Source organism: Bubalus kerabau, chromosome 21 (assembly GCF_029407905.1).
Source record: "Bubalus kerabau isolate K-KA32 ecotype Philippines breed swamp buffalo chromosome 21, PCC_UOA_SB_1v2, whole genome shotgun sequence".
Classification (NCBI taxonomy): domain Eukaryota; kingdom Metazoa; phylum Chordata; class Mammalia; order Artiodactyla; family Bovidae; genus Bubalus; species Bubalus kerabau.
The window spans coordinates 38219657-38244758 of record NC_073644.1 but is presented as its reverse complement, the minus strand read 5'-3'; the positions used below and the strand labels follow the sequence as shown (position 1 = coordinate 38244758).

General features: G+C 34.9%; 1 protein-coding gene across 2 annotated transcripts in view; it reads right to left on the bottom strand.

Moving 5' to 3' along the window:
- Window positions 1-25102, bottom strand: part of ROCK1 (Rho associated coiled-coil containing protein kinase 1) — a 123372-nt gene that overhangs the window by 15130 nt on the left and 83140 nt on the right. For both annotated transcript variants that reach the window (XM_055559428.1, XM_055559429.1), the window contains exons 13-23: window positions 24661-24709; window positions 17235-17370; window positions 15714-15805; window positions 15374-15620; window positions 11723-11829; window positions 10430-10580; window positions 8257-8417; window positions 7124-7308; window positions 5512-5581; window positions 3640-3734; window positions 391-556 (exon numbers count right to left, since the gene is read on the bottom strand). In XM_055559428.1, the coding sequence (XP_055415403.1) occupies window positions 391-556; window positions 3640-3734; window positions 5512-5581; window positions 7124-7308; window positions 8257-8417; window positions 10430-10580; window positions 11723-11829; window positions 15374-15620; window positions 15714-15805; window positions 17235-17370; window positions 24661-24709 (1459 nt within the window). The remainder of the gene's footprint in view (window positions 1-390; window positions 557-3639; window positions 3735-5511; window positions 5582-7123; window positions 7309-8256; window positions 8418-10429; window positions 10581-11722; window positions 11830-15373; window positions 15621-15713; window positions 15806-17234; window positions 17371-24660; window positions 24710-25102) is intronic.

The window sequence follows — 25102 nt, the reverse complement described above, 5'->3', positions numbered from 1 at the left end:
CTATAATGGATTTGTACATATACACAAGGAATTTTTGTGGATATCCACATCCCAAAATAGCATCTCTGAATTTTATAGAATTTTGGCCATGAAATCAGTTGCAATTTATTAAGATAATAAAGCAAATGAATTTAAGATGAAGTATTTCTTCACATAAAATATATTAAGATCTATAACCAGAAAGGGGGAAAAAACCCAATACACTGAATAAGAATTTCAATTATTAACAATTGTTTTAGATTATATAAACTATTTTATATATGCATACAAGTAGACCCTTGTGTGTAAGGAAATACTCATGCACATACACTTACCCAAACACTTTAAAATGTGGCCTGTTTACATTTTTCAATTAATTTTAATCACATAACTTAGCTAACTATCACTTACCCGACTAAGAGTGTGATCTTTATCTGTAATCTCTTGCCTATTTCTTGAGGCAGCTTTCTTGCTTTCTTGGGTCAGTTCAAAATACTGCTCTTCCAGAAGCCCTCGAGCCAACTGCTCAGATTCAGCCTTTGTTTCCGCTAGATCCAACTGAGTAGCAAGAGTTTCTCTGGTAGATTTAAGAGAAAGATGAGTATAAACAAATCCAATTCATTCTTCCAACTTAACTATATGGTTAAAAACACAATTCTATTTAATTGATAAAAGAATTAACTATTCTATTGCTTAAAACAAACCCTGAACCCATTACAAACTTTCTAGAAAAGTAACCTCTCACACTTGCAGTCTATTCCTGAAAAGGAATTTGCTGGGATCTGGAAGGAAAGGCAGCATGGCACAGTGGGAAAGTCACTGGCTTGTAAATCAAGAGGCCAGACCTAGACCCTGATCCTCTTCTATCCCCATTCTATCCCATTGGGTAGGGACACTAGGCAAGTTCCTTACACTTATAAGAACTCAACTTAATCAAATACATTAAATGAGAGAATTAAGCTACATTATTTTTGAGGTCCCTTCCAGCTCTGAAATTTAATGAGATTATGAAGATTTATAAATAGATTGGCAAACCACTATAAACTATTCTAGGAATGCTGCTTGGGAATTACCCTTTAAAGCCTTTCAGAATTGACATTCGGACCACGACCAGATCACTGCAGTTTGCCTGCTCTTCCTAGGAAGAGAAACTGTCTTCAATAAGTTATCTTGGTCATAACTGTAACCTGTACATACAGTAGGTGCTCAATAAATGTTTATTAAATAAATGAATGACTTCTACCTACTTTCTATTAAGGGAGTAATACAAATAAAATTTTCTGTCTCAAGCCTAAAGAGGAAGACATATAGTAACTAAAAAAACCAGTAATAATATCCATTCTTTTGTCCAACAAATATTTAAAGTTCCTATGTGCCAAACACTGTTCTGGGATTTAAGGCATACAGCAGTAACAAACTCCTTGCCCTCAGAAAGTATATATTAGCAAGGTGAGACAATTTAAAGAAATGAACAATATATAGTACACCACAGAGAACAATAAAAGGAAAGGTAAAGAGGCTGTAAGTTGTGGTCACTATTTTACTGAGGGCGATCAAGAATGTCTCTCTGCTAAGCTGATATTTGAGAAAATAAAAGGAGGAAGTAAGACAGGAGCCACGCAGGTATCTGGGAATGCTTTTAGGCAAAGGAAACATCTAATAAGAAATGTTCTGAAGGAAGCTAATGTGAGGGGTGTCGGGGGTGGTTGTGAGATGTGATAAGTGAATTGGGGAGAAAGAACAAGTGTTAGAAGGCTTTCTAAAACAACAGAGGGACTCTGGCTTTTACCCTGAGTGCTCCATTTTAAAGAGATCATTCAGGCTGCTAGTTAAAATCAGATTTAGTAGGGGGACAATGGCAGAAGCGGCAATACAATGGCAGAAGCAGTGAGGAGACACCTGAAATAATCAAGACTGGAGACAATGGCAATTTGGATCAAGTTGGTAAATGATGAAAAGTGGTGAGAAATGATCAGATTCTGGACAGGCTTTTTAGTTACAGCTAGGCTATATTGATGGATTGCATGCAGAACGTAAGAAAAAAAGAAGAGTCTAAGATGACGCCAACTTTTGGATTTAAGCAACCAGGACTAACAAAACAGCTAATATTGACAGGAGGAAGACAGCAAGGAGCAGGTGGGGGAGTAAGGCATTTTTCTGGACATGTTATATATGATATGTTTGTTAAACACTCTAGTGGAGATGTCAGACAGCTGGATTTACAAGTCTAAAATTCAGGGGAGAATATACTTGTACACTGATGTTATTTAAAGCCATTAGGCTGGATGAGAACAAGCAGGGAGTGATCCCTTGGGCCCTCCATAGTTTAAAGGTCTCAGAGATGGGAAACGACAAAGGAGCAAAGACGGGTGAGGAAGAGGAGACAGTTCAATAGGCGGAAAAGAGTTCGGTGTCACAGAAACCAAATGAAGCAAATTCAGAGAGTAATCGATGATGCCAACTGCTGCTATTAAATAATAGTTAAGAAGTGACTGACTACAGTTCTTAACTATTAGGAAGCCCCAGGTGACCTTGAAAAAGGTTATTTTGGTAGAGTAATGAGTGCAAAGTTTTGAATGAGCTCAAGAAAGAGTTAAGAGAAGAGAACCTGAAGGTAAATGGTATGTCACTTTTCAAGGAAGCTTGCTACAAAAGGAAGCAAAATATAGGTTGTTATCTGTAAGTAGATACACAGTTTAAAGAAAAGGAGGTTATTTTTTAAGAAAATGTTTACCTCTATGCTTATGTAACAATGGAAATGACTACAGAAAGGAAAAAAATGATGTAGGGCAGGAGTGTAACTGATTCACTTTGCGGTACACCTGAAACTAACACAACACTGTAAATCAACAACACTCCAAGAAAAATTTAAAAAAAAAAAAGAAATGAAGGAAAGATGAGAGAATTATCAGAGTTATAGGCAGAAAGGGATGGGATCGAAGGGCTGCCTTTTAGGTCAACTCATGTTAATTTTGTCTATTTTCATGAATCAGAAGGAAGGTGGGGTTTACATGTACAGCTGCAGACAGGTCAGTGGCTGTGTTAGTGGAAGAGAGTAGATGTCCTATGACTTTCAGGAAACAAGACTATTTGCTGAGAATGAGAACAAGAAGAAGTTGTTGATTTGAGGAGGGAGGAAAAGGTAAGACATACAACAATACAACAATGTGAGAAAACTAGCTTCAATGTCTGTTCTTACACTATCCAGCTATAAGCAGTTATTAAACTTAATAGCTTTATAAGACTGCCTCCTTGTAAAGCCCTAAGCACACATGCAATAGAAATTAATCTGCCTTATAATACTAAGAGGAAGACCCTAAATATCTTTACCTAACATAAGAATTATAATTTGCAAATACTACATGAACTATTTATATACAAACAGATGTTTGAAGATTGAGAGACCTTTGAAAACAATTTACTGTCACAATTTAGTGAATCTCTATACAACTGCTATAGTGTTAAAGTACCAAATTATTTCTTCACCATAAAGGCAAATTTTAGTCAAAATTTAGTTTGATTTGTTCTGAATTGGGCCAGTAAGATTTGCTATTCCACTGCCATAAGAATAAAGACACATCTACTCTCTGTGTTTACACTTAAAAGTTAAGAAATCTTTGCTGTAGGACTGATTATTGTTCTAAAGTAAAATAGACATACTTTTCACTTTGTAGTTCCTGTATTTTCTTTAAGTTTTCTCTGTTTTTTTCTTCAATTTCTTCCTTAAGTTCCTTTACCTGGGTTTTATAAAGTGTCTGCAAAACAAGTGATAAGAATAAATAAGTGTACTGATGAGGTTAAAAAACAATTTGGTAGTTCTTTATAAAGTTAAACAATTAACATATGATCTAACAACTCCACTCTGAAGTATTTACCAAAGACAAGTAAAAATATATATCTATACAAAGTCTTACACATGAATTTTCATTGCAGTTTTATTTCATAGTAATAGATGCGGAGGTTATAGAGTAAACTTCCAATTGTGAAGTCAATTTCTGGTTTTTTTTTTTAACAACACTTTTTAGTTTAAAAGATAAGGAAAAAATAGTGAGGACCAGCAAACAGCTGTGGAGTATGACTTTTACACTGTATACTTAATTATCCCTCTGAGAAACAGTACTCCTCTAGGGGAAAAATGCATTTCTACAAGAATGCAACTGAAAGAAAAATGATGGCTAGCTCTGGTTTGTTTACAATTTCTAAAATGAAAGTCCATTCTGCCTTTAGTAATCAGATTCTCATTTCTCCGACTTCAATTACTGAAATTTATATGTGGAATCAATGAAGAAATAAAAATAACCTGATCTGAAAGCCAAAACTAAAGAAAATCTTAAATTCAGCTCATAATAACTTATCAAATTTAGCAACATCTAACCCAGTCCTCACAAGCAACAGAATAAACCAAAACTAAAGCCAGTTAATAGTTTGTATTGTTTTATAAAGGCAAAAATCAAGAATCCATAAGAACCGCCGCAAATGACTTGGACATCCATCCCCAAATATGGAGGCACTGAAAGATTATCCTGTGGAAGCCTACGGACAGGAAGGTGTGCTTGATATTATAGACCACTGTGTCGAAGTCACCCCACACACTGAAAAAATGAAGGCTAATTTACATTCAGGGAAAAGGTTTTCAACAATCTTGAATTTTTTTTTTTAATTTAAAAACATTCCAGGGATTGTATAATAAGCCAAGAAGAAACAGACAAAAAATGGAAAAGTCACCACGTTTATTAGCATGAAGCTCGTAACTGCATGAAATTCCATAGAGCTCTAACAATACCCAGATTTTTTACTGAGGAAATCATTACTTCCAATATTGTTCATACTTGGTTTCTCGGGCATATTCAGCAGTGCAACTCAAACTGTGTGTATTTAATTACACTGCTTAAAGGCCATAGTAAAGGTGGCTTGCCAGTGAAACAGAAACAGAGCAGCTAAACGTCAAACTGAAATGTTAGGGTACAAGCTTGGCAACCAAAAATTCAGAGTTTTCAATAAAGCCTCAAAGAAATAGCTATAAATGCTTATCGACAGTAGTAATGAAAATAACCTGGCCTGTAGTAACAAAATAAAATGATTTTTATGGAGAAAAAGCTAACAGATTCATAAAGTGCACACAGAGCCAAAACAGGAAAAAGTTCTTGAACATTAGTTATACCCACAACTATATGCAGCGAGACTACATACACATATACGAAGGCCACTGTGATGTGCACACGTGAACCACACATGGTAATACTGGCACTCTAACACACCAGAGCTTGGTACCAGGCAGACAGAACTCTCAACAGACTCTTCTAAGTAGCTCCAGTTTGAAAGCAATTCTGGAAATATTTGCACAAAAACAGTCATTTCTTTATAACTTAGACTACCAACACAGATTCAGAAATGACATGCAGAGAGGGGGATATACAACGGGAGAAAACTACTTCATAGTCATTTGAAAAAGAATCACAGTTCACATTAAACATCTAAACCCCTTGTTAAGTCAGCTTTGGAAACAGTCTACATGTTAAAAGTGATTCTCACCGAGAAATACTGCTCCGCTTCCAGCTGATCCTGCAGCTCCCGCATCTGCCCTTCATTCCCTCTGTACTGTCTTCAGACGAAAGAGAAAGCAGTAAACAAATGCTCCTACTTTTACTAGACTTTATATTATTCTTTGCTTCTTAAAGTTGCTAAAACAAAAAGGTTTACTAAAATAACCTCTGTTTAAAAAAAATCATACTTTGTTATTCAGTATTACTTAACTAGTTATATTCGGTTAGGACACACTGGTGCCATTTTGCTCCTTGTAAAATGATACTATGAAAAGTAGAGGGAACTATTTTCTACTGAAGTTCACTTTCAGGAGAATATTAACTGTGGATGAATCTAAATGCAAAAGTAAAATGATATTATTTTGGTAAATTTTTGTAGAGAACAGCTTTCTTAGGGTACATTTAAAATGTCTTATGCAGTAAGTAGACTATTAAAAACATGAACATATTAAATAAATGATAGGAAAAATTTAGTACTATATTTTATGGTTAATTAAGCACACGGGTGGGGTGGAAATAAATACTCAGATATGGAATAAGAAGGGAGGCAATAACAACAGCTGACAACATAGATAAAGAGAGACGTACATATACAGAATACATATATGTAAATATATATACCGCTCACAGAGAGGAAAGGACTCAAAAAGTCAAGATACACAATGCAACCCAACACACAGCTATTCAACAATGAACAATTCCGTCTGCAGCGGCTGGGTTTTCATATTATATGGTAAAAGCTTTTTACTTTCAGCATATGGTTGATAGAAATTATTAGTTGAATGTTGGGTGCAAGTTACTGTGGGAGAAGAAAATTATAAAACACCTTATTTGGTGAAAACAGTGGCTCTAAAGGGGAAAAGAATTTCACCAACATAAAGTCAACAAAATTGAGAGACAATTCTACACACGAGTTACTGTGTCGTACATGAAGCTGGCAAGTCAATGTAACATAAATTTGGAGGAAATAAAATCCCATGACTTGGCTTAAGGCATCCCCATCTTTGACATTAAATCTCTGAAGCATGTCCTTACACAAATTCTGAAAGTCACAGTGACACCTTGCTGTGTCTCTATTTCAAGGAAGCAGACACATCACATCTCAAGAATAGAGAAAAAGGACACTGCATTCTGAGATGAATCAAAGAAACAAACACACACAGGGTCATCATGTCTAATTCTAGTCTCTAAAGTAAAGAAAACTTGAATATTTTCTGTAAGGTACTAAATCCTTAATAAAAAGGTTATTCCTGATGTTTGTAATTCTAGTGTGATGACAGATAATTTTTGTGGATATGGAAATCATATAAAAAAACTGTTTTTCTACCATAAACAGACTTATTGTAAAGTCAATAGTCCTGACAATGTCTTTTTTACCCCCTTTAATAACTGCATTTTTTTTTAAGTCTGCCCTTCCAAAGCCTGAACTCCCTTGCAAACCTTTGCAAATAAATATTTTTATTTTTCCTGAACGTTTTTTCCTAAATCTTCATTTCACAAATTCTAAGTACATAATCTATACACATATAAAATATCAAACACATAAGCAAATGCTGAACACACACAAAAAAGAAATCAAGAATGTTATTTCCGAGACTTACTTTGTAAGCTGAGCTAATTCAAATTCTAATAATCTCTTTGCTTCCAATAAAGTATTTATTTCCTGTTTCATCTGCTTTTCTAAACCTTTTAAATTGTCTGCCTCAAATGCTTGAGTCTTCAATTCATTTTGTAACAAAAGTCGCTTGTTTGATTCCTGCTCCAGCTGCAGCGTTAGATTCTTAACCTATGAATGAGAAAAATAATTGGGATCGTAAATCTGCTTAATAATTTATTAGACATTATTTGAACGAATACTAATCAAACCTCAAGTATACTATTAACCTCAAGTACACTATTTCCTTATACAAACAGAAAATATCTGTATTCTAAAGAGTCTCCACTGTTTTATGCATTTATTACTGCAGAATTTAGTGTTAAATCAAATTAATTCCCAAATTTCAGATATGAAATCTTGGAGGGGAAAAAAAAAATCTGGTTTCTTTATATGGTACCTGTATGGAAATTCTGGAGGAGAAGGTGAGTATAAAAGTTACTTTTGGAGGGACATTCCTAAATGGTACTTATTAGTTCATTCAGAAATGTTTGTGCTCTCATCTACAGCCCTGCAAAGTTTACCCCCAAAATTGAACATATATTGAATTCAATTCAATAAATATTTATCAAGTACTTGTTGGGCCTAAGGACTAAAATGCTCCAAATTCTTACAGTGGTTACAATTTCCTTCATGAGATCATGAAGGTTGGATTTTCTGAATCCAACCGTACTCCTCAGACCTTCCAGTGTGATACACTCTCCATCACTGCACAGTGCTTGCACAGGTTATTCTGTCTTCCCATTTATTCCTTCTTCAGCTCTTAAATGTCAAACCCTTAGTGACGTCTCCATTAACCTCCTGAACATGATTAGCCCTGATACTCCTAACTTGGTATGTCCTTTTTAAGTATGTTATGCTTGTCATGACAATGTCAATATCTGTCTTTCCCCTTGGATTGCAAGTTCCACGGAGGTCAAGCCCAGAACTATCTTATTCCGTACCTTATAGCTGTGAACACAGACATATGTAGGTAATTTTATTCAAATCTCCACCATGTTTAAATTATACTGACTTTTTCGTCATAACAATGATTTTTTCCTTTATAAGATGAATGAAAGTCAGAATTGTTTTTCTTACTTCATCCTCCATCCTGTCTTTATTTTCAATCAAATGCTCCAGCTTCTGCTGAGATTGCTTCAGATCAACATCTAGCATAGAGCACTGCTTCTCAATCTGAACAACCCTATTTTCAGCCTTCTCTCGAGCTTCTCTCTCCTCCTTCAGCTTTTTTTCCATCTCTGTGAAAGAAAAAGTTACAAATATACATTTAACGAAAAAGACTACTTTAATACTTTCACTTTCATGGGCTGCATAAGACACCTAGGTGTCAAAAACCCCTACTGTTAACATCCTGGGATCTTTTAGAGCTATTCATTACTGAAGTTCTAACATTATGAATTACTTGTATAGTGGGATATTTAAAGGAAGAGAGTCATAAAAATGTAACAAATACTTCCAAATCCAACACTTGCCCAAAGATATGAGAGACTATTTACTGCCATTTTCAGACCAGAAGGTGAAAGTACAGCTGGAAAACAAGTAGAGTGTATAAGGAGAAAAATGGAGGTAGTTCAGACAAAAGTAACAAAAAAAAAGAATAAATAAGGTTGTGGTTATTAATGTATACCTAGCACTGTTTCATAAAAGTTTCAAGAGGCTTAAGGCTGTGATATAAACAATTTTTACAATGCATATAAAAGATTCCATGATAGTGTAATACTTAATTACTATCAGAAGATACCAGTCTATAGTGAGGTTCCTTTCTTGATTAACATCAAAGAACGAAGGTTCTAGAGGTTAATTTACTAGGGTCCTGAAACTCTTGAGTTGCACCATCAGGATTCAAATTTAATATGTCTGCTATCTCACTTTCAGGCTGTATTGTCTAGGTGACAAAATAGAAACCACCAGAATAGGGTTTTTTGAATAACTCCCAGATTTCCAGCTTGGATGTTGAATGTCACTATCATCCATAGCCATGATATTTCCCATTTATTAAAAGCTTTCTGTGTACAGGCACTTTAGTGCATTTTCCCCATCTAATTTTTTGAAAGAGTCATAAGAGAAACTAAAAGGCAAAGTAGATTTGTCTGATTACAAGCCTGGGCTCATAAAAACAAGATAATCATTAACCAATACAGTAAGAATAGCGGGAAGAGCAGGTTTGACAGATAAAATCACAAGTTTATCTCTTGAATAAACTGAATTTAAGGTGCCAGGTGACACTTCAGCTTACAATAGGTTAAGAAGTGAGTAGAAGGTGAAGAAAAGGAAGACATCTTTTTAGAAATCTGGCTATAAAGGGGCGGAATAAAATAGTGGCAATTAGGAAGGACCACAGGTTGCTGCAATGGTTTGTCCTTTTTTTTTTTAAACAGATGAGAAAGATTTGTACATGTTAACAACAGGAAGGGATTCAGTGGAGGAAAAAGGTTGAGAATAAAGGAAAGAAAAAGTAATTAAGGTGAGATAAGAGACTGGATCTGAGTATAGGTAGAGCATATTAGCAAGGACAGGAAAAGGATCACGCTCTGCTAAGATGAGACAGATAATAATGAAGATGGTAAAGGAGCAGGACAGCTTGACCAAATCAGAGAATTAGATTCTGAGGAGTTCAAGTCTGTGACTTCACAGTCTCTTTTTGAAATAGGAGAATGTTCACCTAAAAGCAAAGTGATAAAGACATGGCATAGGAAGCTAGAGAAGAAAAATTTAGGGGAAGGAGTTCATGAGTGACATATATAAAAACAACAGCTCACTTGAGGCTGAGGACAATGCACTGAGAAAACACCCATCTAAAGAACTAGCTAAAGCAATGAAAAGCAGCTGGCTGGTCTGATTGAGGGTTGCATTTAGAGGCATAATTCAGTGGAAATACAAAGAAATAACAGAGTTGAAGGTACAAAGCAAGAAAGGTGAATCAACAGACAATGAGTTTCAGAATGCATCTCAAAGAAAACAAAGGAAGGGGCTGAAAAACTGTGAGAAATGAGAATACACTGACTTTTACAGGGAGAGGAGGGTAGTTAGGGAACAGAGCATGGTGGAGTAAGGGAACCAGCAGATGAAACTTATTTTAAGAAAAGGAAGGTTCAAAAATGAAAAAAAGGAAGGCTCCCCTTTCCCAGATCATCACTTATAATGTCTAAGAGTTTAAACTAATACACAATGAAATTTGATCAAAATCAAAAATTTTTGTTGTAATTATTTAAAAACTAAGCACACAGAAAATATTAAAATTGACACTTACCACACATTGCAACAGACTTTGCCTCTTCAATAGATTGATGTTTGTCAGTTAAACGAGCTTTGGTTACTTTATGTTCATTTACCTCTTGTTCTAACCGTTGCTGTAATGATTTAAGCTTGTAGTTTAAATCTATTTCTAAGTTATTCTTTTCCTGTAAAATGAGAATGAGAGTCAAGTACTACGCTGTGCAAAAAGCAAATCGTTAAATCTTACATTAATTTTATCTCTTAAGAGATAATATATGAATCACATTGGCTTGAAATATTACACTACATGTACTTAAATACTTTTACTCAGAACATAATTTTATGTTTATACTTCTTGTGCACTTCACACTATCTATAATATCTTACTTTGAAAATCACAATAAGCACATATAACTAAAAACAAAATATCACCTGTATCCTCCACCCTCCCTTCCCACGCGAATCATTAGCCATGGCTGATGGCAAGGCAGATTTCTATTATATTCAGGAGGGTTCACTGAGAATATCAGAAAAGAACAGGACAATTCTTCAGGTCATTTAAAATTTTTTGCTACCATTTAAAAAACTAATCTCTATTTACATTTGCATTTACACCTAGGTTTATCTTGCTCTAACAACTAAATCAACATGTATTCCATTCCTATTTGGGTGCTTCTACTCTTCTCTTTCATCCTTTTTCCAAATTAATTCCAAACTTAGACATCAAAAAACTATTCTGAATGTCACAAAACATGTCCAAAGGACAAGGTAAGTGGTAGATTTTCTGATCGTTTACCTGAGGATCTAGTAAACCTACAACATTTCAGGGAGGTATGCTAAATCTGCATATTACCTATTTAATCCTTTTCTTAGCAAGGTAGGGACAGAGGATAAAATTCACAGGTAAAGGCCAATACTTTATGTACACTCTTTACTCTATTGCTAACTCTTACCAACAAAATGGAAAGAGCACACACAGTACTATATACTAATCCTTTGTTCTCCTTCTTCATAATCGGTAACGTTCAATATTTTCATCTTTCCCATGTACAAAAAATGGGGGAAAATTCTATATGGAGAGGTATCTCCAAAACAACGCAATTTGTGATGATCAGATATCTAATACCCTTCAAGGATAAAAACAAATAAGTAACACTCTAAAAAGCTCAAAATAAGACCCACACACATCACACACCAACCAAACATAAAAATTTTCAGAAATGTAAACATATAAAGATTAGGAACGAATGGTCTCTTAGAAAATCACCTTATAATATCTGGTAATCAGTAACACTATCTCATAATTGGTATACATTAAATCATTTACCTTTTCTGAATGATTAAGCATGTCTTGAGCCTCTTTTCTTTCTCCTTCCACTCTTTCAAGATTATGTTTGAGATGCTTCACCTCCTCTTGTAAAGATGTAATTCGAGCTGTCAAGTGAGAAAAAAGTTCAAATCATAGTCACTGAGAGAGAAAGCCTTTTTTCCCCCAGCATGATCATTAAGATTAAAAAAATGCTTTAAATCTCCAAGTAGTAAATTTATTTATTACTTGCAGTTTGGAATAGCTACAACAGTACTGAAAAAGAACAATGAAACTGAAGAACTCAAACTTGCAATTTCAAAACTTACTATAAAGTTACAGCGACCCAAACAGTATGTTACTGGCTGGTTCTTTACCACTAGTGCCACTTGGGAAGCCCTCAAGTTAGTCAAAGACCTAAATATAAATGCTAAAACTATACAACTTACAGAAAACACAGGAGTAAATCTTCATGATCCTGAATTTGGCAATGTATTATGAGATATGACACCAAAAGTGTAAGCAACATATTTTAAACTGGACTTCATAAAAATTAACTTTTGTACATCAAAGGACATTATTAAGAAAAATGAAATGACAAACTATAAAAGAGGTGTAAATATTAGCAAATCATATACCTGATAAGGTCTTACCTGGACTCTTTAAAAGTCAACAACAAAAAGACAAAAAAATAAATGCACAAAGGACATGCACAGACATCTTTCCAAAAAGAATATACAAATAGCCAATGAGCACATGAAAAGATTGCTCAACTAATTACTCACTAGGAAAATTAAAGTTAAAACCACAATGAGACAATGCTGGAGGAAACTTAAAATGATGAACAATGCTGGTGGAAATATAAAATGAGATGTGGCTGTTATGGAAAATAGTCTGGAAGTGCCTCAAAATCAAACCTAGCATTACCACGTGACCCAGCAGTTCTACCCCTAGGTATCCAAAAGATTTGAAAGCAAGTATTTCAATAAATACTTGTACCTGAATTTCACAACAGTGCTACTCATAACAGTCAACAGGTGAAACAAGTCAAAACTCAAATGTCCATCAACAGATGAAGAGCTAAATGAAATATGGAATATATATATACATACTACAGGATATTACCCAGCCATAAATGAATGAAGTACTGATACAAGGTACAACATCAACCAATCTTAAAAATTTGCTAAATGAAAGAAGCCTGAACTAAAGGTAACAAATTATATGAGGTCATTTATATGAAATATCCACACCAGGTAAATTCAGAAATATAGAACAGACGAGTGGTTGCTAGGGGCATACAAGGGAAGGACAGCTGAATGGGCACAAAGTTTTCCTCTGGGTTAATGGAAATGTTTTGGAACTAGACTGTGAATGTACTGAATGCCACTGAATTGTACACTCTCAAATGGTTAACTTTAGGTTATATGAATTTCACCTCAATAAAAAAAATATATGAAAGCAGTTAGAAATACAAGGGGGCAATGAAAAAAAACTACAGTCATAGTGATTATCTTTCAAACATGTTTCAAAATTTGGCAAATCAAAGAGACAAAAAATAAATGGAATCTTAAAAATCTGGTTAGATTAGAAAACTGATCTACTATTTCCAAAAGTCAAATCCAAAAACATACCAAGAAAAATGGTTACACGATTTCCAAATGCCTGTGTAACAGTTAAAAACAAAAGTACATTACACTATGATATATGACATGAAGCTAAGCATGTTTTTTTTTTTTTTTTTTTTCATTTTTAAAGGGTTGTAAGCAGTAAAAAAAGAAAAACATGTAACAGTGGTCATACGTGGCCCACAAAACTTAAAGAATATAATGTCCAATTATGTTTGGGAAGTCATTTCCCACACACATGAAGAAGCTTCTGCTCATCAATGTACATGGAGAGCATTCAACTAGCAAATAACCATCACTTTACCACAAGACCAGCCTCCCAAACTGTAAGATCTATACTGAGGGATCTAAAATGTCTTAAGAACCATAAAAAGTTAATGTAAAAATTGTATGTGTGCATGTGTGTGTGTGTTTTACCACAATGTACTTTTTATATGTATGTTGAGGCTATATAAATTCTGCACATTTTTTAATGTGTATGAGCTCTGATTCACATGTAAATCAAAAAATAAACCTTCAAGGAGGCATTGGAAAATGATACACATTAATGATAAGTCATGCTATGAATCTTCCTTAACTTCACCAATATCTACACAGTCAGTTAAAACCACTGTTGATAAACACATAATGATGGTCTCTTCCTTAAAGCAAGCACTTCAAAGCTCAGTAGTATCTGGAAAATCACTAACTCAAAGAATTTTAGAATTGCAAGAATTTATAGGAGTCACCCAATCTCCTTGGTTTACAGATAAAGAAGGCAGACGAAGTGACATGCACACAGCTAATAAGCTGTATATAAGAAGGCCTAGAGAGGCAATTTAAGGATGTGGCATATGAGGCTTTTCTAATACATATAATGAGGATACTTTCTTGGTTGTATTCAGATCTATTTTAAGCCTAGTCCCTGAGAAATAAGATTGTGCAACACTCCTCAGCTGAGAACCAATGGGAGACCCTAATTTCTGTTTCCAAAGTCCAAAAACTGACCCTGACCTCTCTCCACAGAATTAGAGCTAATCATCAAGTCCCAGGAGACTCCAAACTATGTTCCCATACTGTGACTTAGGTTAAAAGGCACTACCCCACCCCCTACTTTTCCCTGAAAGATCTGGCAACTTCCACGCATGTCTGTTTTGATTAGGTAGTATGGACACTATCACTTACACAAATAGAAAATAGGGGGGAAAAAAAAGTGAGAAATGGTTAAAGCCAGGCATCCTGTTGAAAACAAACTGATTTTATTACTGTGATGAAAGTATTTCTTTATTCGCTGTTAGTTATATTCCATCTTTTTCCTTTTAGACTCAGAAAGACTGCTGATATCTCTAGTTCTAACCTTTCCAAATACTGAACTTTTTATTTGCCGTGGGATTCTCTTTCTGCTGTTTAGTTTCTATTTCTACCAACAATGCATGAAGAATCCCGGGTTTTAATAGTAATAATCTTCTCTACCTGGATTAGTTCCATTTTGAGTAAGACTTCTGTGAATTGGACACTTTTAAAAATTAAGGTTTCAGTAATCTGCCTGTAAGACTGGAAATAACCACATTACCTCCATCAAAAGGGTACCTGAGAGAGGGAAGAAATTACAATTTGATACGAATTCTCCTGAAAGAGAAAGAATGCTAACCATTTCCAGTATTACCAAGGTCATTTTCTTTTTTTTATTGACGTATACTTGATGTACAATATTATATCAGTTACAGGTGTACTATACAGGACAATATGATCAAAAATATTTTACCTTACACTTAAAAATTACTAAGACACAAAAGGACAAATACTGAGGTGCCACTTCTATGAGGCAGTCAAATTCACTGAGACATAAGTAGAAGGGTGGTTACCAGGGGCTGTGGGGGAGTGGGAAAGGGGCAGTTACTGAGTACAACCTTTTAGTTTGGGAAGATAAAAAACTTCTGGAGATGGACAGTAGTGATGGTTACACAACACATGAATGTACTTTATGCCACTGAATTACACAACTAAAAATAGTTAAAACGGTAAGTTTTAATGTCTGTTTTACCACAATAAGAAAAAATATTACCTTGTAGGTCTCCAATCTTCTCAGAATCATGACCTCTGTCTCTTCGTTCAGCTTCTAATACAGCCTGTAGTTGGTAATAATCTTTGTCCATTTGTGACTTGGAATTCTCTAAAATTCTATTTCTCTCCTGCAGTTCTCTGTTTAGGGACTCGAGCTGAGTGATGGATTTGCTCATCTCTGTGTGACTCTTCCTTAATCTAACCGCTGTGTCTGATTCTGTCCTAAGTAAGTCATTGGCTTCTTCTAGCTAATTTAAAAAGAAAGCAAGAAAACTGTTTGTTTGTTTTTTAACCAAAACGCAAATTTATTTTAATTTAAAAATCTCATTCCAAAAACTTACCTGCTTTTGTAATTGTGCCAGCTTCTCATTGGCAAGCTGTGAATTCTGGCTGACTTTCTTTAAGTCTTCCAACTGATCCTTTAATGTAGAAACTAGAAAATGAAGGAATAACATGTAAGTTTTCATTGAGGAAATATATAAAACCCTTTAAAAAAAAAAAGGAAACTTGGCCTTAGGCCATAAAAGTCAGTTATATTAGCTCTAAATTTCATCTTGGAATTACTTACATTTTAAATTTATTTAAAAGTAGAGTACTATTTTATAATACACAATGCAAAAACAGATTTGTATCCACTGTTACATTTCAAATTCTTCTATCCTTTTGATAAAGGTTAATCTATTAGTGAAATGACATAGCTATTATTTCTTTTTTACTGTATTCTTTTTTGAGGGTGCCATGCTGCATGGCATGTGGAATCTCAGTTCCCCAACCAGGGATTGAACCCACCCTTGCCTTGGAAGCACAGAGTCTTAATCACTGGACCACTACAGGGGAGTCCTGATACAAAGCTAATTTTAATGTTCTCTGTTTTTGAAAGTACAAATCTTTGCTTACTTCAATTACTTTCAAAATGATTCAAAATTTAAAAGGTACCAAATGGTATACAGTACAGACATGAGTTTCTCCCAGCACACTGTTTTCCAGCCCTTCTGGCTCTCCTCCTCAGCAACTACTATTACTAACTTCTTGCACATCCTTCCTCGGATAGTCTGTGTGTCCATACCTGAATATATGAGAGCACAAATGTGTGTTTTCACATGCATATCTATATATATACACACACACATATATACATACATATATATGCACTTAAGCATATATAAATATGCCATTTTCTTTTAAACAATTAGTATTTTTTTTAAGATACATTTTAGAGATTCTTAGTTTATCAAGAAATGCTTTATTCTTATAAAATACATAGTACTCTACCATATACACTAAAGTTTATTATATCGTGGATTACATTTACATTGCTCATAATTTTTGCAATTTAAACAACTCTAAAATTAATAACTTTGTTTATGTATCAGTATGCATATGCACAAGTGTATGTGACATAAATTACTAGAAGTGAAATAACTGGATCAAAGGATGTAGAAAGCTATTTTAAATTTGTATCACTAATATCAAGACACATAAAATTCTAGTTTGGTAGTTCTCAAACGTGGCTACTTCTTAGAAGTGCTGAGAGAGCTTATTAAATATACCAATGCCCTGTCTACATGTCTAGGTGAATTAAATTAGAACTTCTGGAGTTTAGGTATTAATATTCTTTAAAGTTTCCCAAGAGATTCCAATACACACACAAGGGTAAAAATCACTACCCTAGCTATAACATTCTACTGTCTTTAAATATGTTATAAATTTATTTTGGGCATTGGGTATTAGCTCATGAGGGGGCTTAGGACTGAGTCTTCAAAACTATATCATAGGCACTAAATTTAAGACAACCTGAAGACAAAGACCTCAAGACAATGTTAGAAATTTCAGTGTTTTTCAAAGGAAAAGCAACAATTCACCTTCATTTTCTACATTCCTCCTCTTCTCATTTTCCTGTTCTGCTTTTCTTTGGTATTCATTAATTCTGTGCTGTAGCAACATTTTCTCCTTCTCAATCTGAGATACTGTAGATTCTAGATTTCTTCTTTGATTCCCCTGAAATTATGAAAAAAGTTAACCAGTGCAATTAATACTCCTCACTTCTTCAAGGGAATACTCAGTTCTTTTTTAAAAAGTACACAATTAAATAAGATAGATATTTTGGCTTCAAAATCACATAGTATTTCCTAATAACAATACCTACAGTAGAATTAGCTTGCCTTAGAAGAAAACAGTAATTTTAACTAGATATATAATATTTTCAGAGATTTAAAAAAAAATCCATGAACATAAAAACAACCCTATTAATCGTGTCAGATTGAAGGTCATTGTATCAGTTTAACATGAACACAAATAATACCAATATTTTGGCTTATTTACAATCCTAAATTTAAGAAATGAAATACACAAGGGATCAGATAACAACTGATATTATTATTATTTGATAATTAAATGGTAAAAAACTCAAATGATACCAAAGGTTTTTATTTGTGGTTTAACTTCACCAGTCCCTATATGAGGTCTCCCTTAATTTCTTTTCCAGTTTCTTTATCTTTCCTAAGATGTGCTATGTATGCATGTACCTACTTAATGTGTATTAGAAAGTAATGAAAAAGACACTTTAGAAAATGAAACTTAGGGGAGAAGAGAGTTAAAGAAAAAAAAAAATACTCCAAACTCTACAACTTAAGAAAAAAAAACTTATCTTCTGCTTCTGCGTTACCACTAACAGCATATCTTGCATTTAATGCTATATTTTTATCTCTAAGACTCCACATTGGACAAACCTTTTACAGGGTGTGTTTTTCTGGGCTTTCCCATCTGTAAGTGAAACCCATCTTTTAAGTAAGATGCTGCCAGAGAGATACTGTAAAATTTGACAGAGACCATCCAAAATCCTTTCAATTATAAGATTTAACATTTTATCTTTTCATTTTGAAAATCTGAAATGATTCTATGTTTCAGAAGTTCCACAGACAGTAAGTACATGTACCCTTCCACTCAGTTTCCCCTAAGAATACATTATGTTTAACAATGGCACAATAACCAAATCAGGAAACTGATACTGATATACATCATGTGTAGTTTGATGTCATTTTATCTCATGTGCAGATTCACAGAACTACCACCACAACCAAGATACAGAACTGCTTCATCAGCACACTGATCTCCCTCCAGTCACTTCTTATAGCCACATGCACCCCGCACTTCTCCCACCATCGACATCTCTGGCAACTAGTAACAGGAGGTCTTCCATCTGCATAATTCTGTCATTTTTAAAATGTTATCTTAATGGAATCATACAGTAGGGATCTTTTGAGATTAGCTTTTTACATTCAACAAGTATCTCTGCGATCCATCCAAGTTATTGTGTATAACAATGGTTCGTTTTCCCAGTCTACAGCTTATCATGTCATCCTCTTATCAGAGTCTTTCACAGAGCAAGCACTGTTAGTTTTGACAAAGTCCAACTTATTGAATTGTCTTCCTTATATGGATCACATTTGTGGTGTAATGTGTAACTCTTCACCAAGCTGTTAAGTCCCAAGGATTTTCCCCTATATTTTTTCCCTAGAAGTTTTATATTTTTTATGTTCCTCTTTAAATCTATGTCTGTTTTAAGTTAATATTTGCCTAAGATGTAAGACTTCGGTTGAGGTTCATATCTTGGCCTATGAATACCTCATTGCCCCAGTACCATTTGCTAAAAAGTCTATCCTTTCTCCACTGAATTGTTTCTGCACCTTCGTCAAAAATGAGTTGGCCATAATTGAGGGTAACTGATCCACAGTTTCTTTGCAGTACTGTCTTTACTTGCTTTTGGTATCTTGGTCATTCTAGCCTCATAAAATCCACTGGGGAATGTTCTTTTCGTTTACATTTTCTAGAAAAGAGTATAGAATTGGTGTTACATCTTCTTAAAACACTTGGTAGCTTTCTCTAGTAAAACCATCTGGTCCTGAAGATTACCTTTGGAGGAGCTTTTAAATTATGAATTCACTTTTATAGTTATATAGGGATATTCATATAATGTATTTCACATTGTGTGAGTTGTGGTAGCCTGTGTTTTTGGAGGAATTCATCCATTTCACCTAAATCTCACACTTCAGTGTTTAGAACTGCATTATTTCCTTAGGAATTTTTTTATTATTTCCGTAAGAGTCTGTAGGAATATGCCCTGCCTCATTCCTGATACAGATCATTTGTGTCTTATCTTTCCTTTGATAATCTTGCTAGAGGTTTGTCAATTTTTTGATCTTTCCAAACAGCTGGGTTTTATCATTGACTTTGTTTTCCTGTTTCCAATTCCACTGATTTCTGCCTTTTTTTTTTTTTTTTTTCCTTCCTTCTCTTTGCTTTCAGTTTATTTTGCTCTTCTTTCTCTAGGTTCCTGAGGCAGGAACTTAGATGACTGATTTGAGACAGTTCATCTTTTCTTTTTTTTCTTAATATTTTATTGAAGTATGGTTGACTTACAACGTTTCAGGTGCACAGCAGGATGATTCAGTTATACATGTACATGTATATTATTTTTGAAGTCACTTTCCATTATAGGTTATTACAAGATATTGACTATAGTTCCCTTGGCTATACAGTCATCTTTTCTAATGTAAATGTTTCAATGCACACATTTCTCTAAGAGCACTATGTTAGCTGCATCCCACAAATTTTGATGTTTATCTTCATTTTCATTGCTGAAATATTTTTAAGAGGAGGAAGACCCATAACTTTATGAGATACAATTAACATTGTAATATATTTTTTCATTTCCTTTGAGACTCTCTTTAGTTTACCTATGCATTATTTAGAACTGTTTTGTTTAGTTTCCATGTGTTTGTAGAGCTGTCTGATACTTTTCTGTTATTCATTCTAGCTTGGCAACATTTTGGTCAGAGAACACTCTGTTTATGACTTTAATTCTTCGATATCTGTAGAAGTTTGCTTGGTATATGGTCTATCTTGGTACATATGCCTTGAGTGCTTGAAAAGAATGTGTCCTTTGCTATTGTTAAGCTGAGGGTTCTACAAATATTGAATAGATCCCACTGGCTGATGGCGTGGCTGAGTTCGATACATTTGCTGATTCTCTGTCTAGAGAGTGGTATTTAAAAAGTCTTCAACAGTATCACAGATCTGTCTATTCTCCTTTCAGTTTTATCAGCTTTTGCTTCACATATTTGGTAGCTCTTCTGTTTGGTGAATACAAATTTAGGAATGCTATATCTTCTCAGAGGATTGACATTTTTGTCATTCTGCAATGTCCCTCCACCAGTGATAATTTTATTTGCCCTGAAGTCTACTTTACCTGATTTCAATACTGCCACCGCTGCCTTCTTTTTGCTAATGCTTACAAGATGTATTTTTCCATCTTCTTACCTTAAAGTTGTCTATATTGTTATATTATAACAGTTTCTGGTAGACAGCATATGGGTAGGTCCCATCACTTCATGGGAAATAGATGGGGAAACAGTGGAAACAGTGTCAGACTTTATTTTTGGGGGCTCCAAAATCACTGCAGATGGTGACTGCAGCCATGAAATTAAAAGACGTTTACTCCTTGGAAGGAAAATTATGACTAACCTAGATAGCATATTCAAAAGCAGAGACATTACTTTGCCAACAAAGGTCCGTCTAGTCAAGGCTATGGTTTTTCCTGTGGTATGTATGGATGTGAGAGTTGGACTGTGAAGAAGGCTGAGCGCCGAAGAATTGATGCTTTTGAACTGTGGTGTTGGAGAAGACTCTTGAGAGTCCCTTGGACTGCAAGGAGATCCAACCAGTCCATTCTGAAGGAGATCAGCCCTGGGATTTCTTTAGAAGGAATGATGCTAAAGCTGAAACTCCAGTACTTTGGCCACCTCATGCGAAGAGCTGACTCACTGGAAAAGACTCTGATGCTGGGAGGGATTGGGGGCAGGAGAAGGAGGGGATAACAGAGGATGAGATGGCTGGATGGCATCAATGACTCGATGGACTTGAGTCTGAGTGAACTCTGGGAGTTGGTGATGGACAGGGAGGCCTGGCGTGCTGAGATTCATGGGGTTGCAAAGAGTCAGACACGACTGAGCGACTGAACTGAACTGATACGGGTAGGTAATTTTAAAAAATTTTCTCTGACAATCTGTTTTAATTGCTGCTAATTTTAATTTACATTTAATATAATTACTGATATATTAAAGGCTCCCATTTTGTTTCTATTGTGTTCTGTTTTTTTCTTGTCTTTCTGTAGGTTACCAGAAAATTTTTTTAGAATTCCACTTGCTTTATCTAGTGTTTTTAAGTGTATCTCTCTATAATTCTTATTAGTGGCTGCTCTAGGTATTACATTATATTACTAGTATTGGATTATGACCAGTTTGATTAAAGTGTAACATGTTAGCTCTCCTGATACCTATTTGTAATTGTTTAAAAATTTCTTCTACACATATGGAGAACCACACAGGACAATGCTGTAATTTCCACTTCAACTGTTCATCCATAGTTTTACTCTCCATTGTTATTTCTTCTTTCCTGGTATTTCAAGATTTCTTAATCACTTCCTTTCTATTTAGAGAATTTCCTTTAGCAATTATTTTAGGGATGGTGTGCTGGTGACAATTTCTCTTGGTTTTTCTTCATCTGAGAACACTGTTTCTCATCTAGGATATTTTCACTGGATGCAGAATTCTCAGTCAACAGCTCTTTTTTTTTTCCAGCCCTCAAAAAAAGCAGTAGCATTTCCTCTGTTCTCCATGGTTTCTGATAAGAAATCTGTCATTTGCATTGCTCTTCCCCTTTAGGGAAATGTCACTTGCTGCATTTAAGATTTCTTCTTTGATGTTAGTTTTCATAAATCTATTGTCTGTCTTAGTATGGATATCTTTGGGTTTATCCTTTTTGTAGTTCACTCCGTTTCTTGTAGGCATTTATCTTTTGTTTACGTCTTTCTCCACACTTGTGGAATTTTCAGCCATCATTGCTTCCGGCCCTCTTCGCTCTTTTCAGCAATTCCGAAACCATAATATAAGAACCTTTCTGCTATAGCCCCAGTGGTCACTGAGGCTCTGTCACTTTTTCTGTTATTCAGAGTAGGTAATTTCTATCCATCTTCAAGTTACCAGACTCTTTTCCTTGTTATCCTTCACTGTGCTGCTGAGCCCATCGCCTGAGATTTTTATTTCAGGTATTTTTAACTTTTGGTTGGTTCTACTTTACATCTTTTATGTCTTTGTGAACACTTTCTAATTTATATTTTTCATCTGTTTCAGGTGTATTTGTAGTTGCTCATTGAAACATGATGATTCTTTCAAATCTGTGTCCGGTAATTTAAACATCTGTGTTATCTCACTGTTGGCATCTGTTATTGGCTTTTCTCATTCCATTTGAGAAATTCCTAGTTCTGGCTATTATGAGTGATTTTCTAATGAAATCTGGACATCCTGGGTATTACCTTACAATATGGGGAATTTTTAAAGGTTTTCTGTTTTAGCAGGCCTCTCCTGTCACTGTTCTGGTGGGATGATGGAAGTGCTGCCTCATTTCTCTCAAATGGAGGTAGAAATCTAGGTTTTTCCACTTGGTCTTCAATGACACACAAGTTCAGGGAGGGAGTGGATCCTCTTCACCACTGGTGGAAAGGGGAGTTCTGGCACCCCACTAGGCTTCCTTGGATGATACCATGAAGGCGGGAGGGTACCTGGTCACTGCTGCCTACACAACCCCCACAGACACTGCAATGCGGGGGAAGGCACTCATTTTTTCAGTGTCCAAAGTATGGACTCTCTACAAGGCCTCTTCTGACACCAACACAACAGGGAGCACGAAGGGGGCCTTGCTAACTGCAAGAAGTGGAAGATGAGATTCCCCATATGGTCTCCAATAACACTATCTGTGTGTGTGTTGCGGGTTGGGGGGGGAGGCCAGGAAGGCTCATCACTGCCCAGCAGAGATGCAAGTCCCTCCAATGGACGTTCCTGGTCATGGGGCTGGAAGTCTGAGCTCCCAAATCTGTTTCTGCTGGTGGGGATGGGGTTACGTTTTCTATGTTGTGTTTGGTGAACAGAGCAGTGACTGTAAGTTTTCTGATTTGCTAGCCTGCCGCTTTCCTGGTCCTCTACTTAAGAGAGTGGCTTTTTCCACCTGTGCTTGTTGGTGTTTCCAGACTGCTGGCTTCTCCAGTACCCAGTATGGAATACACATTGCAAGCAAACAAAAACCCAAAAAAACCAGAGTACTTATTACTGTATCATTTTGGAGGTTCAAGTATTCTAACTGGTTTGTGTTCCCTCCATCTTTCCCAATCTTTTTAATTTTTTTTGTTTAATTGTTTTTGTTTAATGCACAGGGTTTTAAAGCTGTATTTAGAGGGAAAAATAGGGGAAAGGACTTTCACTCCATCTTTTCAGAAGCAGGACGATTTTAATTTTATAATTAATATTTTCCTCTTTACCTTGAATTTAGAAAACCGAGTAACTTAAACCTAGCATATTTGTTTTTTAAACCTAGCATATTTGTTTTTTATCTGTGTTCTAGAAATGAAACAAAAAGTGGAGGATATGCAAAAAGGATTTCTTAAACATTTCAAATACTACAGTGCCAGGCCAAGTCCATACTGACTAATGGCAACTTGGTAAAATATTACATAAATCTGTCCAGACTATGTTTATCTGTGGCTATGAATATTGGGGGAAAAAAAACAAAAAAACCACCATCACTGACATATGCTGTTCTTTAGGAGAAAATTAAGACAGCACAAAAATCATCAAAAAGATTAAATCTAAAAAGGACACAGGATGTAAACAATGAGAGGAAGGACTTTGGAAAGATAATTACAAGGTAACCAAGAGGAATAAAAATGTGCTATATACTTGCAAAAGAACATCTGAATCACAAAATGTTTATGCAGTGTTTCCCTGATAGTAACAAGTTCTTGCTAAGTGACATGGAAAAAAATGATTCCAAGATTCATGTAATTCCCATTTGATCATATGAAATTATGTTAATGTAAGTCCTTTTGAAGCTGTATTCTTCTTTCTTTCCTATTTGTCTCTTTCTGCTACAGTTCTAGACTCAACTTCTCATCTCCTGCTCCTTTCTCTCTCTTCAACTATTAAGAACCACTAAACTGAAATTCATGTACTAAAATTTGAGCATGGTTCTAGAATAAAACCACACAAAAGAAACTAAAGCATAATCTAATTTCACTTGAACTTGTAGCTCCAAAGTGAGGCTTTCATCATGATTCTTTGGTCCTGTTCTATACTGCAACCTATCAAGTTCAGATATAACATTCTCAGAAAACAAAACAATCTGAAAGAGGGAAAAAGTCTCAAAAAGGACAACTTCTGATGAGAAAACAAAAAGTACCTCTTCGTCCAATTCTTTCATTATCTTGTCTAGTTTTATGTTTGACGTTCTGTAAAAGTAAAAGCAATATAGATTAGAAATACATTTACTTTTTACTGCCTGGGGTGAAACACCACATTCCTTACTTTTCCATTTAGCTAAGATTTCTTAACCTTTTTTGTGTGTATGCTGTGGACCCTTCTGAAGTCAGTCTGGTGAAGCATATAGCATTTTTTCACAAAAATATTTTTAAAGCATAAAATACATAGGATTAAAAGAAATTGTGAAATACAGTCATGAACTTTTTAAAACAGTGTGATTCACTAACATACATGTTTTATTAATATATTAAATGACACAATCTAGCAGCAGAACTTTAAAGTAGTAATAAGCATAAATGGAATTTAGAGAAAATATTTGCATTCTAGGAAAATATTTGTGTGATTTCTACTGGTAAAAAAAA